This window comes from Heterodontus francisci, chromosome 3 (assembly GCF_036365525.1).
Source record: "Heterodontus francisci isolate sHetFra1 chromosome 3, sHetFra1.hap1, whole genome shotgun sequence".
Classification (NCBI taxonomy): domain Eukaryota; kingdom Metazoa; phylum Chordata; class Chondrichthyes; order Heterodontiformes; family Heterodontidae; genus Heterodontus; species Heterodontus francisci.
This window is the reverse complement of record NC_090373.1, coordinates 173,186,769-173,202,936: the sequence shown is the minus strand read 5'-3', so window position 1 is coordinate 173,202,936 and position 16,168 is coordinate 173,186,769. Positions and strand designations below refer to the sequence as shown.

At 43.9% G+C, this 16,168-nt stretch overlaps 1 protein-coding gene across 1 annotated transcript; it reads right to left on the bottom strand.

The window, feature by feature from the left end:
• Window positions 1-55: 55 nt before the first annotated feature.
• cdc42ep3 (CDC42 effector protein (Rho GTPase binding) 3) lies at window positions 56-15,285 on the bottom strand. The gene is made up of 2 exons (XM_068019489.1): window positions 14,699-15,285; window positions 56-1,752 (listed from the first exon to the last, which is right to left on the bottom strand). Exon 2 carries the CDS (start codon window positions 1,460-1,462, stop codon window positions 683-685), a length of 780 nt encoding a protein of 259 aa, XP_067875590.1. The 5' UTR covers window positions 1,463-1,752; window positions 14,699-15,285; the 3' UTR covers window positions 56-682.
• Between the last annotated feature and the right edge of the window lie 883 nt (window positions 15,286-16,168).

The following is a 16,168-nucleotide window of genomic DNA, read 5'->3' as shown; positions in this document are numbered from 1 at the left end:
AAAGGGCCATTAGAAAATAACTCCTGTGACGCACCAACACTGCACGATATCCCATAGTTTATTCTGTGTCAGATGTTGCACTCGTTTCAAGGAACATGTGTACATTTAAGCGATATGTTTTACAAAAACAAATTTGCTTTGGAAAGTACTTAAGCAATAGTTAACCAAAAACAAAGAGATTGTTGCAACTACCACAATAATTGTGAGGAAATAAAGCGTTTAATATAATCGCCTGGATGAGGGAAGGATACCATTGACCCACCAAGCACATGTTCAATTGCACAGGATTGCACTGCTCTAGAAATTTGACCCGGCCATTGACAATTTTTAGTCGGGCTCGGCTACAACTTACAAACATGAACTGACTGCTCCCCTGTCGAAAAACTGGAAAAAAATTGAAAGATGTTCTTTGCCATAGATGCAGCAGTGGGAAATTGTGTCGCAGCCACCACTCCAGTCCTTTGTGCTTCTTGGAGCTACAGTTGGAAATAAGAGTGTCGAAACACTAATAATGTCAAAAGAGAAGGACAGATGATGCCACATCACACATTTCCAAGGAGCAGATGGCAACGCTGACATATCTTCTTCAAGCTCAATGTGCAGACATATAGGTTCTGTGGTTCAAGTGTACTGTGAAAGAGGTCCAAGCTCTCCGTTGTTGACTTTGGTGAGAATGTGCCCTTTACTTGACCTCTAGCTGTTGCTTTTTGTCCATAACGTTGAGGACATCATCCAAAATAGAAGGTCCCAGATCCAGCTGAAGTGAAAGAAGAGAACCGGTAAGGTTGAAGAGAGAATCCTCCGATGAATTGGCTGTTCTTGTCACTCCATACAGTGCGGGACAGCGAATGGAATCTTCTTCCACGTTTTTACAGTCTATAGATTGCCCAATAAAATTATGCGAGTGATTGACGCTGTGTTCACTATTCTGTAATACCTTTGGGCATTTTTTCACTTCTTTTCCTTCTTTTCTAATGTTTCCATTCCCCCTTTGCTCATCTTTGTCTGGCAAGTGTTGCTCAGTGGCTGGGTGGATCCGAGGGGGTTTGGGAGGGGCTGAGAAATCCTGCTTTGAGACAAAGGTCATGGCAGTCAGTAGAGGCAGGTTGAGGGCTTGAGACCCGCCAATGCTGGGAAGCGATATGGCATTCTTCAGCACCGGTGAGGGAGTCTCGGAAAATGTAGGATTCGGGGTGCTGTATGCCCGTAAAAATTCATTGTGCCCTCCATACTGGCTCAGCTTTACCTTGCCTTGATTTCCAGGCAAGAGGTCATACTTCCCTTGAAGAAATGAAATGTCCCCAAACACATCATGCTCCCCTCCTTTGCCAATATGAATGGTGTGTCGGAAGTCTCCAAGAGGAGGGCTAATCATATCAGGGGACAGAATGTCCCTCAGCTTAAATTTCTTGCCTTTCTTGTTGCTGGTTGTTTTCAGGTAAATCGGTGTCTTGGCCGGCATCCCTTAGGCAGCGTCAGAAAAATGTCCAAAACATCCAAATTTCGGAGCAGGTACGAAGAAAAATCCTCCAAGTGAAAAGGCTTCAAGTTCTTGCCCCAAAATTATTATTTTAAACAGATTAAAACATTGTCAACTCCTGAAACCCTTGCAGCTTTGAACAAGATGCTTTTTCTTCTACAGCGAAAGAGAAGACAAACACAAGAGTAGGCAGCTCTAAAAAATGTATGTCCTTTTTGGTCAGGTGACTCAAAACCTGAAACGGCTGGCTCCCCTGAGAAACATGAGGTGATCTGTGTAAAGAAATGAGGCAGATTATCAGCATATTTATGGAACAACCTGGGATCGAACTGACCATTCTGGCTTGTGGATCAAACTTCACTCAGTGAGGGATGGTAGAATTGAGATAATATTACCGGACTAGTAATCTAGCGGAACAGACTAATACTCTGGAGATATGAATTCAATTTCCATCATGGCAGCTGGGAGAATTTGAATTCAATTAATTAATATATCTGGAATAAAAAGCGAGTCTCAATAATGATCATGAAATGATTGTTGTTAAAACTCACCTGGTTCACTAATTCCCTTTGGGGAAGGAAATTTGCACTCTTTACCTGGTCTGGTCTACATGTAACTCCAGACCACCCAGCAATATGGTTGACTCTTAGCTGCCTAGCAAGCCACTCGGTTGTATCAAACCACGACAGAAGAAAGCACTGCGGATGCACCTACATCGCATGAACTGCAGTGGTTCAAGAAGGCGGCTCACCACTACCTTCTTCAGGGCAATAAATGCAGGCCTTACTAGCGACTCTCATATCCCAAGAATGAATAAAAAATAAAGCTCATTAGGCAGGTGGGGGAATTTGCTCTAATAAGAGCAAGCTAACCTGTTTCTTTCTTGCTTAGCCATACTACAAATGTATTATGGCAGTTGAACATTACACACAGAATCATAGAATGATACAGGTCAACAGCAGGCCATTTGGCCCACCATGCCGATGCTGGCTCTTTGAAAGAGCTATCCAATTAGTGCCGATACCCCTGCTCTTTTCCTGTAGACCTGCAAATGTTTACCGTTTAAGTCTTTAACCAATCCCCTATTGAATCTGCTTCCACCACCATCTCAGGCAGTGTGTTTCAAATCGTAACAGCTCTCTGCATAAAAAACTTTCTTCTCATCTTGCCTCTAGTTCTTCTGCTAATTATCTTAAATCTGTGTTCTCTGCTTACTGGCCTGCCAGCTGGTGGAAACAGTTTCTCCTTATTTACTCTATCAAAACCCTTCCTGATTTTGAACACTTCTATTACATCTCCCTTAGCATTTTCTGCTCTAAGGAGAACACTATTCACTCACTAAGATTTGCTGAGCCCTGCTCACTCGCTTGTTTATTGTTTGGGTTCAGTTTTTAAAAGCTCATTTCCTGTTGAGCTGTGCTACTGGATAGCTGCATTGTGAAGGGGACAATATGTCTGAGTGACACACCACAGCAGCAGGTAGTGATGACATATGGCACAGCACATATCACCTCTCTCGTACAAAACTGTTGGAGCTGTAAGCACAGCTGCAACCTTTCCGTGCAGTCTGAAAGGGAGCCATAACATCATCATTAAAAGCTGAGTTGACTGTCACAATAGCTGAAGCAGTATAACCAGACCAGGAACATCTCAGGGTTCATCCCTGGTCTGAGGTGTTAGCTGATCCTGGTTAGGGCAGGGATGGTGGCACTACAAATACTCTCAGTGAGCCTAGGCTTTGGAAAACATAAAAAAAAAACTCAGACATAGTTCTTGTTCATAATTGTTACCCAGTGATAAATAGTAGCCTGTGAGAGAAATAACAAGAGAGAGAGAGAATGAGAATTTGCAACTAACCCAGCCCCTCTCGAGCTTCCAAACTGACGTATTCACTGTTTCAATATTAGTTTCAAATGTAAGAGAAGTTGAGACAATGTTAAATATTGCTCCCTTGCAATAGTACCGCTTACGTTTTCATTGTGAGGCAGCAATATTTAATGAGACACAAAATAATAGAATGAAGATGTGGATGCCTTGAATGAAGATGTGGGTTTTCTCCGGGTGCTCCGGTTTCCTCCCACAAGCCAAAAGACTTGCAGGTTGGTAGGTAAATTGGCCATTATAAATTGACACTAGTATAGGTAGGTGGTAGGGAAATATAGGGACAGGTGGGGATGTTTGGTAGGAATATGGGATTAGTGTAGGATTAGTATAAATGGGTGGTTGATGGTCGGCACAGACTCGGTGGGCCGAAGGGCCTGTTTCAGTGCTGTATCTCTAATCTAATACTGAATCAGAGATGCATCAGGTTAGATGCAGAGCAGGATGTAGCTTAAGGAGCATGAAGGGATGGACAAGATCCATCAGAAGTAAAGGTCTGCTCGAGTCACCAAAAAATCCCCCCGACCCGAACCCAACGGAACCACATCGGACCCGAGCCCGACCCGGCCCGTGTCCCTCCATTTCCCCCGGAGCATGACCCGACCCGAGCGCAACCTGCCCCGACCCAACCTGAGCCCGACCCGACCGCCGCAATGTTCCCTTCACTTACCTTCCGACTCCCAATCTGCCGGAAGCTGCAGCATGAGTGTCATAGAGACGCTCACACGCTCACTGCACAGACTCAGAGTTTCCCTGCTTGACTTCCCGGACTCACAGCTCAGGTAAGTTTTTAACTTTTAACACTTACCTTGCTGTGTGTGTCCGACCCAGACCTGGCCCGACTTGGACCCGATCCGACCCGACCCGACCCGAGCCCAAAGGCCTGACCTGGAAGAGCGGCCCGACCCGAACCCGACGCATGTCATCGGGTCCCGTCGGGTTCGGGTCCGGTAGCAGGCCTTTAATCAGAAGCACAAAGGAAACAGCAAGGGGATCAGTAACTTGAGAAGATGCCCAAGAAGCATCAGAGATACAATGTGTAGGAGAAGCTAATGAGAAGCAAGTGGAGAAAGAGGATAGGTCAAAGGCAGAAGCATAAGGAAAGGAAAATCAGTGAGGCCGAGATGCAATCGGAGAAAATGCTAGGGTTCAAAAGAGAGACTTAATTTACATTTATATAGCACCTCTCACATCCTCAGGGCACCCCAAAGTGCTTTACACCCAGCAGGTTACTTCCGAAGTGTAAACACTGTTGCTTTATAGAATGTGACAGCCAATTTGTGCACAACTAAGGCCCACAAACAGAAATTAAATTGCCACTTAATTTTCCATGCTCAGTGTTTCTACTCTTGATACCTGGTGTCAGTGCCACCCACACCTAACACAGTCACATCATGACCCAGAAGCAAAGCTCCTTGCATTACTCAGATGTCACCTTGGCCCAGTTGGTAGCACTGTCAGATGTGAGGGGTCAAGCTGTATTCAGGATTTCTGCGTTCTGGTGCTCCCAGTGGGGAGTGGCACTCGCAAGCAGCGCGATATGCGAATTTATGGGCGGTACTGAGGATATGCTGCATTGTCACAGATGCTACCCACTGGATGTGCTGTTGAACTGAAGCCCTGTCTGGTTGTTCTAGCAGTTCAGCAAGACGTTAAAGGTCCCATGGCACTACTCCTGGTCAACACTCTTCCCTCATCCAAAATCATAAAAAAACAATGAACTGGACGTTCATCTCATTCACAGCACAAGCAGGTTCTTTGACCCAGCTGATCTATGACAGACTTTACACTTCACACTAGTCTCCCTGCCACTCTGATTACCTCTTCACATAACTGCTTCGTATCCCTCTATTTCTCACTCCCTCATTTATGCACAAAATCTGCCTTTAAAATGTATCAATACTATCTCCTTCAATTACTCCATGTGGCAGCAAATTTCACATTCTCATCACTCTGTCTAAAGAGACCAGGGGTTATTTTGGTGAAAGGGTGGAAACAGGCACTAAATGGATGCTGTGCTCAGAAGACACGCCTGTATGAAAGTCTGGGTTTAGCAAGCCATTTGAGCTAATTGCTGATTACCATACTTTGAACTTGCCTGGAGAAGTTAAACCAGAAACCTACAGGTTTGGCACACAGGTGCTGATTAGACACAATTTTCAAGGATATGTGAACTGCTGTAGGTGTTCAATAGGATACAAGAGAACAGCACTCACTCTCTTTAGATAAAGTCGTCAGAAAATTTCCAGAATCAATGTTGATACAGTGTTGGTGATATCTTGACAAAGTGTCCCAGAATGTTTCCAGATATGTTTCAACAGTCCTCTTCAAACCTCCAGCATCAAGTGGACAGTAAGAATGAGTAGTGCTCGAAATCCTCTGCAATGACTAGTTTACTCCCAATCAGCTGCTCATTGTTAGGAGAGGGCGCTAGCCACCAGAATGCTGTGCAGCTGAATTAACATACGCTAGCAGGCAATTTAAGTGGCAATCAGCTGCTTAATGATCCTTCAAGCAGTCGTTCCTAGTGCAAGCTTCAACTCCTTTACCACGATGGCATCTTGCACTAAATGTGTGCTAAACCGATGTTTCAGCCGAAGGCCTCATCTTGGCCATCTTGAAGGCTCTTTAGTGCCTAAAGTATCCATGAAAAATTACCCAGGATATTCCTAATTTATGTGTTTGATCTGTTGGTGGCCATCGGAAATATGACTTGTTCTGAATTCATCCATGAGTGAAAAGTTTCTCCACATTAACCCTTCAGAATCCTTCATTTTCAAGACCTGTATCAGGTCTCCTCTTAATCTTCTCTTTTTCAGAGAAAAGAGCCCAAATCGCAATCTTTCCTGATATTTGCATCCTCTCAATTCCGATAACATCCTTGTAAATCTTTTCTCCACGACTTCAATATGTGGTCTAAGTTTCAATACAAATTCAATATTACCTCTCGTTTCTGTTTTCTTGTCCTCTAGAAATGAACCCAGTACTTTATTTGCACTCTGCATGACCTTATCAACTTGTGTTGCTACTTTTAGTGATCAATGTATCATATTTCCAGATCTTGTTTCTCCTCTACCCCATTTACTTTCTTAGGAATAAGTGGCCTCCTTATTCCTGCTACCAAAATGAACCATATCACACATCACTACATTAAATTTAATTTGCCATTTATCTGCTCTCCCTGCAAGCCAAGTATGCACCTAATCCCAGCAGTCTTCTAGCAAGTATGTGTCTGCCCACTTGATGGTGGCTATGTATGTCTGCTTCTCTGGCAGTCTAGTTGTGAGTTTGTGTGTAATCCTTGGCAGATTAATGAGGGTTATGTATCTAGTACCTAGTGGTCTTGCCATGGTTATATATCTGACCCCCTGGTAGTCTAGTGATAGTTAAATGTTCGGCTCCTTGGCAGTTTTGCAGTGGGTATCTGTGTACCTGACATGCCGATAGTTTGGGATGTACCTAAGCCCTGGCAATCTTCGAACCATCGAAGCTTACAACAGAGGAGGAGACCATTCGGCCCATTCGGGGCTGTTTGCTTGAGAAATCTAAAACTAATCCCATGGTTCAGCTCTCTCCCTGTAGCCTTGAATCTTTTGCTTCAAGCACATGTTGAATCCGTTCTTGTTATGTTTACGTTTCTGATTCCCTACAGCATTAGTTCTCAAATGTTTTTGGTTGAAGGATTCCTTTTCAAATGGATTAGTAATCATGGAACCCCCATCTAAATTATAATACTGTATAATACTCATAATGTGAGAGTGCTGCATGTAAAGAGTGTTTTAGTAATGCTTTTAAGAAAGCAGGTTTTTACCTACAGATATCAGTGAGGTGGGTGTGCCTACTTCTCACTGCAGTCTGTCTATTCTTGCGCACGCCCCTCCTAGGTGAAATAGCCCACTCAGCACTGCACATGTGGCGGCCATGCTCTGCTCCTGCCTCCCAGCTCGCAGTTCATGTTATTTCATGCACCCCCTGGAAAGTCTCTATGGACCCCAGTTTGAGAACCACTTCCAAGAGGTATACTTGAGGTTATCCCAACTCACAGACCTTGTTAGTTCAGATTTTTCCCCAGCTAAGAGTCAATACATATGGAGATAAGAGTTCCGATCTCTGAATACTAGGTTGACATCCTGCAAGGTACTCACGCTTGAGGTGAGTGGTGTGACAATCCTCCCAGTACATCTAGCCAGTTCTCCTGGTAAAGGGTGGTAAGTCAGACTTACCAGCTGGCCACCGAAAAAGGGTCTTTGTTATAGAAACAACCCACAACATATTCTGTCGCATGTATAAGCAATGGAGGAAATTGGTTACATCATGTGCTGCTTGGCACAGAAAAGAAAGAGGAAGAAGAGGAAGAGGAAGAGGAAGGGTCAGTAGATACTTCTATATTTCTCTCCTTGAAAGTGGGCGGTGCTCAAGCAAAGACCCAAGACCCCTTAAAAGCCCCCTTTTAACTGTCTCTTTCCACTGTCAGGTCCCCAGTGAAAGGCCAATAGTCTCAATGTCTCAACTTGCACCCTCTGCCCCACGAAAAGTTGGATCCAGGGGGAGAGTATTGTACCAGAAACACTAGTTTCTGAATATAAAGATGCTTGAAGGGAGGGAGGGAAAGGTGATGTTATTGTGATGCAGCGTACAGCTGGATGGTCATAATAAATAAGTTCAGTGCTCAGAAGGCATCAACAAGTCAACTACAACTTATCTGGGATAATAACATCATATATAAGTAGGATCACAACCTTCCAAATCTCTTAATAAAATAAAACAAAATACTGCAGATGCTGGAAATCTGAAATAAAAACAGGAAGTGCTGGAAATACTCAGCAGGTCTGGCAGCATCCGTGGAAACAGAAGCAGAGTTAACGTTTCAGGTCTGTGACCCTTCATCAGAACTGGCAAAGGTTAGAAAAGAATTAGGTTTTAAGCAAGTGAAGGCCAGGGGAATTTTGAGTTCAATAACTTCAGAGCATGATTGGCCTTTTTTAAAATATTTTTAAATGTTATTTTATTTTTTAACCATGTGCTTGTTTTTCATGCAGACAAAGCTGCTTATTTTTCTGCTAATAACACTCTCTCTGGACTGATGCTTTGTCTTTCACCACAAGCATGAACACACTCTTTGCCTTTGTCCCAGGACAGTTTTGTAATTTAATCTCTCCTGCCCTCTACCCTATCACACACCTTCCCTTTTGTTCCTGTTCCCACCAACTCCACCCAATCACCTGCCCTTCATTTGCTTAAAACCTGCTTAATTTGCTGATGACACAAAGATAGGTAGGAAAGTAAGTTGTGCAGAGGACATAAGGAGGCTACAAAGGGATATCTTCTTCTTCTTTGGCCTCCTTGTCTCGAGAGACAATGGGTAAGCGCCTAGAGGTGGTCAGTGGTTTGTGGAGCAACGCCTGGAGTGGCTATAAAGGCCAATTCTAGAGTGACAGACTCTTCCACAGGCGCTGCAGATAAAATTGGTTGTCGGGGCTGTTACACAGTTGGCTCTCGCCTTGCACTTCTGCCTTTTTTCCTGCCAACTGCTAAGTCTCTTCGACTCGCCACTCTTCAGCCTCGCCTTTATGGCTGCCCACCAGCTCTGGAGATCACTGGCAACTGACTCCCACGACTTGTGATCAATGTCACAGGACTTCATGTCGCGTTTGCAGACGTCTTTAAAGCAGAGACATGGACGGCCGGTGGGTCTGATACCAGTGACGAGCTCGCTGTACAATATGTCCTTGGAGATCCTCCAATCTTCTATGCGGCTCACATGGCCAAGCCATCTCAAGCGCTGCTGGCTCAGTAGGGTGTATATGCTGGGGATGTTGGCCACCTCGATGACTTCAGTGTTGGAGATACGGTCCTGCCACCTGATGCCAAGGATTCTCCGGAGGCAGCGAAGATGGAATGAGTAGAGACATCGCTCTTGACTGACATACGTTGTTCAGGCCTCGCTGCCGTAGAGCAAGGTACTGAGGACACAGGCTTGAAACACTCGGACTTTTGTGTTCCGTATCAGTGTGCCATTTTCCCACACTCTCTTGGCCAGTCTGGACATAGCAGTGAAAGCCTTTCCCATGCGCTTGTTGATTTCTGCATCGAGAGACAGGTTACTGGTGATAGTTGAGCCTAGGTGGGTGAACTCTTGAACCACTTCCAGAGCGTGGTCGCCGATATTGATGGATGGAGCATTTCTGACGTCCTGTCCCATGATATTCATTTTCTTGAGGCTGATGGTTAGGCCAAATTCGTTGAGGCAGCCGCAATCCTGTTGATGAATCTCTGCAGACACTCTTCTGTGTGGGATGTTAATGCAGCATCGTCAGCAAAGAGAAGTTCCCTGATGAGGACTTTCCGTACTTTGGTCTTCACTTTTAGATGAGCAAGGTTGAACAACCTGCCACCTGATCTTGTGTGGAGGAAAATTCCTTCTTCTGAAGACTTAACCGCATATGACAGCAGCAGGGAGAAAGATCCCAAACAGTGTAGGTGCGAGAACACAGCCCTGTTTCACGCCACTCAGGATAGGAAAGGGGTCTGATGAGGCACCGCTATGCTGAATTGTGCCTTTCATATTGTCATGGAATGAGGTGATGATACTTAGTAGCTTTGGTGGACATCCAATCTTTGCTAGTAGTCTGAAGAGACCACGTCTGCTGACAAGGTCAAAGGCTTTGGTGAGATCTATGAAAGCAACATAGAGGGGCATCTGTTGTTCGTGGTATTTCTCCTGTAGCTGGCAAAGGGAGAACAGCATGTCAATGATGGATCTCTCTGCTCGAAAGCTGCACTGTGCCTCAGGGTAGACACGCTCAGCCAGCTTCTGGAGTCTGTTTAAAACGACTCAAGCGAAGACTTTCCCCACTATGCTGAGCAGGGAGATTCCACGGTAGTTGTTGCAGTCACCGCTGTCACCCTTGTTCTTATAGAGGGTGATGATATTGGCATCGCACATGTCCTGTGGTACTGCTCCCTCGTCCCAGCACAGGCAAAGCAGTTCATGGAGTGCTGAGAGTATAGCAGGCTTGGCATTCTTGATTATTTCAGGGGTAATGCCGTCCTTTCCAGGGGCTTTTCCACTGGCTAGAGAATCAATGGCATCACTGAGTTTTGATTTTGTTGGCTGTTCGTCCAGCTCATCCATGAATGGCAGAGACTGGGCTGCATTGAGGCGGTATCAGTGATATAGATATAGGTTAAGTGAATGGGCAAAGATCTGGCAAATGGAGTATAATGTGGGAAAATGTGAAATTGTTATTTTGGCAGGAAGAATAAAAAAGAAGCATATTATCTGTAATTATGGGTGAATTTAATCTGCATATAGTTTGGGCAAATCAAATTAGTCACAATCCCGCAGAGGAGGAATTCTTGGAGTGTATACGGGATGGTTTTCTGGACCAATACGTTGAAGAACCAACTAGAGAACAGGTCATCCTAGACTGGGTATTGTGTAATGAGAGAGGAATAATTGACAATCTAGTAGTGCGAGACCCCTTGGGGACGAGTGACCATAATATGACAGAATTCTTCATCAAGATGGAGACTGACGTAGTTGATTCTGAGACTAGGGTCCTGAATCTTAATAAAAGAAACTACGAAGGTATGAGGCGCGTGTTGGCCATGACGGATTGGGAAACGTTACTTAAAGGGATGATGGTGGAAAGGCAATGGCAAACATTTAAAGAGCACATGGATGAACTGCAACAATTGTTTATCCCTGTCTGGCGCAAAAATAAAACGGGAAAGGTAGCCAAATCATGGCTTACAAGGAAAATTAGAGATAGCATTCGATCCAAGGAAGAGGCATATAAATTTGCCAGGAAAAACAACAGACCTGAGGATTGGGAGCAGTTTAGAATTCAGCAAAGGAGGAACAAGGGATTGATTAAGAAGGGGAAAATAGAGTACGAGAGCAAGCTTGCGGGGAACATAAAAACTGACTGTAAAAGTTTCTATAGGTATGTGAAGAGAAAAAGATTGGTGAAGACAAATGTAGGTCCCTTACAGTCAGAAACAGGGGAATTTATTATGGGGAATAAAGAAATGGCTGACCAACTAAATGCATACTTTGGTTCTGTCTTCACAAAGGAAGACACAAATATCATACCAGAAATGTTGGGGAATACAGGGTTTAGTGAGAGAGAGGAACTGAACTAAATCAGTATTAGTTGAGAAATGGTGTTTGGGAAATTGATGGGATTAAAGGCCGATAAATTACCAGGGCCTGATGGTATGCATCCCAGAGTACTTAAGGAAGTGGCCCTAGAAATAGTGGATGCATTGGTGGTCATCTTCCAAGATTCTATAGACTCTGGAACAGTTCCTGCAGATTGGAGGGTAGCTAATGTAACCCCACTATTTAAAAAGGGAGGTAGAGAGAAAGCAGGGAATTATAGACCAGTCAGCCTGATGTCGATAGTGGGGAAAATTCTAGAGTCCATTTTCAAAGATTTTATAGCAGAGCACTTAGAGAACAATGTTAGAATCAGGCAGAGTCAGCATGGATTTACGAAAGGGAAATCATGCTTGACAAATCTACTAGAATTCTTTGAGGATGTAACTGGTAGAGTTGATGAGGGGCAGCTGGTGGATGTGGTTTATTTGAACTTTCAGAAGGCTTTCGACAAAGTCCCACATAAGAGATTAGCGTGTAAAATTAAAGCGCATGGGATTGGGGGTAATGTATTGTGATGGATAGAAAATTGGTTGGCTGACAGGAAACAGAGAGTAGGAATAAATGGGTCTTTTTCTGAATGGCAGGCAGTGACTAGTGGGTACCGGAGGGATCTGTGCTAGGACCCCAGCTATTCACAATATATATTAATGATTTAGATGAGGGAACTAAACGTAATATCTCCAAATTTGCAGATGACACAAAACTGGGTGGGAGGGTGAGTTGTGAGGAGGATGCAGAGAGACTTCAGGGTGATTTGGACAAGTTGAGTGAGCGGGCTAATGCATGGCAGATGCAGTGGAATGTGGATAAATGTGAGGTTATCCACTTTGGTAGCAAAAACAGGATGGCAGATTATTATCTGAACGGCTATAAACTGAGAGAGGGGAATATGCAGTGAGACCTGAGTGTTCTCGTACACCAGTCACTGAAGGTAAGCATGCAGGTGCAACAGGCAGTAAAAAAGGCAAATGGTATGTTGGCCTTCATAGCGAGAGGATTCGAGCACAGGAGCAGGGATGTTTTGCTGCAATTATACAGGGCCTTGGTGAGGCCACACCTGGAATATTGTGTGCAGTTTTGGTCTCCTTATCTGAGGAAGGATGTTCTTGCTATAGAGGGAGTGCAGTGAAGGTTTACCAGACTGATTCCTGGGATGGTGGGACTGACATATGAGGAGAGATTGAGTCGGTTAGGATTATATTCACTGGAGTTCAGAAGAGTGAGGGGGGATCTCATAGAAACCTATAAAATTCTAACAGGACTTGACAGGGTAGATGCAGGAAGGATGTTCCCGATGGTGGATGAGTCCAGAACCAGGGGTCATAGTCTAAAGATATGGGGTAAACCTTTCAGGACTGAGATGAGGTGAAATTTCTTCACCCAGAGAGTGGTGAGCCTGTGGAATTCACTAACACAGAAAGCAGTTGAGGCCAAAACATTGTATGTTTTTAAAAAGGAGTTAGATATAGCTCTTGGGTTTAAAGAATCAAAGGATATGGGGCGAAAGCGGGAACAGGTTACTGAGTTGGATAATCAGCCATGATCATAATGAATGGCGGAGCAGGCTTGAAGGGCCGAATGGCCTACTCCTGCTCCTATTTTCTATGTTTCTATCTAAATAGTGAGAGATTGCAGAGGGATCTGGGTGTCCTAGTGCATGAATTGCAAAAGGTTAGTGTGCAGGTACAACAGGTAATTAGGAAAGCTAATGGAATGTTATCATTTATTGCAAGGGGAATTGAATACAAAAATAGGGAGATTTGCTTCAGTTATACAGGGAATTGGTGAAACCAGATCTGGAGTACTGTGTACAGTATTAGTTGCCTTATTTAAGGAAGGATGTAAATGCATTGGAAGTAGCTCAGAGAAGGTTTCTGGACTAATACCTGGAATGGGCGGGTTGTCTTATGGACAGGCTAGGCTTGTATCTGCTGCGGTTTAGAAGAGTAAGAGGTGACTTGATTGAAGTATATAAGATTCTGAGGGGTCTTGACAGGATGGGTGTGAAAGGATGTTTCCTCTTGTGGAAGAATCTAGAACTGGGGGTCACTGTTTAAAAATATGGGATCACCCATGTAACACAGCGACGAGGAGAATTTGTTTTTTCTGATGGGGTCGTGAGTCTTTGGAACTCTCTTCCTCAAAAGGCAGTGGAAGCAAAGTCTTTGAATATTTTTAAGGCAGAGGTAGATAGTTTCTTGATAAGCAAGGGGGTGAAAGGTTATTGGGGGTAGGTGGGAAAGTGTAGTTGAGGTTACAATCAGATCACCCATGATCTTGTTGAATTGCAGAGCAGACTCGAGGGGCCAAGTGGCCTTGCTCCACATTCGTATGTTGGTACACATGTTTGTAAACTCTCCATTTATCCAAATGTGATTGGGAATAGTTATTCCTAGAATGGGTCAGGAACTTGGATTGAGCACTGACATCAGTAGAAGCCCTGCCCTGCAATGTTACATTAAAAAAAACTCTGCAATTAAAGGTTACATAAGTACTGTCACACCGTTCTGTTACTATGGTTATAAATAACAGCGGCTGTATTTTAGCCCAATATTTGCGTTTCAGCATTATGCTAAAGAGGCTGTTCACAAAAAGAGCAGGGAGATTAGGCAGCCTCTGCGGAGAGAGAAACAGATGTTGCAAGACCTACTGAGCGTTTCCCAGAACTTTCTGATTTTCTTTTAGATTTCCAGCATCCGCAGTGTTTTGCTATTTTCAGAAATAGTGTTCGTTTTCACTCCATCTTTTATAGGAATTGCCCTGCCCGTTCTGCACCAGTGTTGTTAAAGAGTTAATCTGAGTCATTTCTTTCCAATCTGTTTCTGCGCAGTAGCTAAAACTTACTTGAAACATTATAAACAAAACTTTATTTTGCTTATGTTTCAAACAGTTTTAACTCTTTTTTCAACCTTTCGCAATATTATTGCCGTCTATTTAATCCAAACTGCCATAGACATTAGACACTTTAAAATTCCCATAAATATTAGTCGAGCGAAAGGGTCAGTGATTTGTTTTTCGGGCAGCGTTTAGTGCATAGAGTAGGAGCATGTGTTACATCCCTCTGTAACTCACACAGGTCTCTAGCTAACCAGAAAGAAAGGAGCGACCCATCATATTCAAGACGAGAAATGCCAAGGGAGGAGGGAGCGAAATATAAAAAAAATACTTACAGGTTTCCCCAGAGCCTTGGCGGAATGCTGTTAAATCTCTCCCATTATCCTGCCGATTTGTCCATGGGCGACACAGATTGCTGATTTCCCCTTTTGCTGGGTGCGCAAGGAGCCGAAAATAAAATCCCCAGAGCAGCCTCTGGCAGTGTCTCATTTAAGTTCGTTGTATGCTCAGGGCGTGAGTGTGTGTGCAGAGCTGAAGAGTAAGTTTCAGTGGCAGCTGGCCAGTTGCTGTGGCCACGCTTGACTCCTGACAAGCGATGTCCACCTGTGTTTGTCTGTCACATCCACATCAGTTGGGAGCAGCCTTCCCTGTTGCTGTGCGTCCCTCCCTAGTACCGAGCAGCTGGGAGAAGGAGGTGGGTTGAGGAAAAGTCCTTCTGGGCTGATCAGCCTGCAAAGTGGCTGACAATAGGAGACAGATAAAATTTGGGGGAGAGTTGCAAGTACCTTTTCGCTTCAACTTCTGCAGCATGAAAGGAGACCGTTCTATATATATATATATATATACACACACATATATAAAGAGACGCTAGTGCAATGAGCAGTCATGCCCCCTGGGCATAAAGCAAGACACATCACAGGCTCTGTTGTACAGTGGGATGGGTGTATGAACTGGGGAAGAGAAGGACATCACTGAAATCCTGGAGATTTGGATCGAGGAGCTGGAGCAGTTAACAATTACGGCCTAAAGAACGCGAAACCGAGCGCAGCACATAACCTGAACCCGCTCAAAAATTCTTTGAAACTAAAACTTGCGTGTAAATAGAATAAACTCAGAGTGAATATAATTATATAATCAAGTCAGGTGAAAACAGAATAATGCCTGTCGGTTCATAATCCAGTCCATGTTTTTGAAACAATTTGAGATTCCAACTCCTCTCCAGTGTTTACACAGCCAAGAATATATTTGTACTGTGGTAATATGCTGGGCGAATGGAAGAGTAACTGCTCGGTAGAAACACAGACAGATAAATTCACATTAACGCAGCTGGAATACCACAAAGTCTCCAGGAAAGCTTAAAAAAAGTTCACAATGACCAAAGGAATGGAGCAGAATATTTTAGGAACAAAAACAAATTACTGCTGGAAATTTGAACCAAAAACAGAAAATGCTGGAATCAGATTGACTCTGGAAAAATCCCAGCTACCTGCTCCCTGAATAAAGGATGGTGCTGGGATTAGAATGGAAAGGTTCTACAAAGCAAGTTGGATATATATACATTTTTATATATTGCATCTGACAATGTATTTATAGTGCCTTTAACAGAAAGTCCCAAGGCACCAGGCAGTGAGAAAGTTCAACTACAATATAAGGTCTTTCATGAGATCAGAACATGCAAAGGTGCTTGACAGCCAAAGAAGGAGATTTGAAATGTTGTCACTATCTCGGGCCTCAGCTGGAGTATTGCTTTCAGTTCTGGGCACAGCACTTTAGATAAGACGTGAGAGTTTTGGAGTGAGTACAGA

Bases quoted from the DNA above. Each gene is read 5' to 3' on its own strand.
- cdc42ep3 (XM_068019489.1), bottom strand. From the start codon at position 1,462: ATGCCGGCCAAGACACCGATTTACCTGAAAACAACCAGCAACAAGAAA.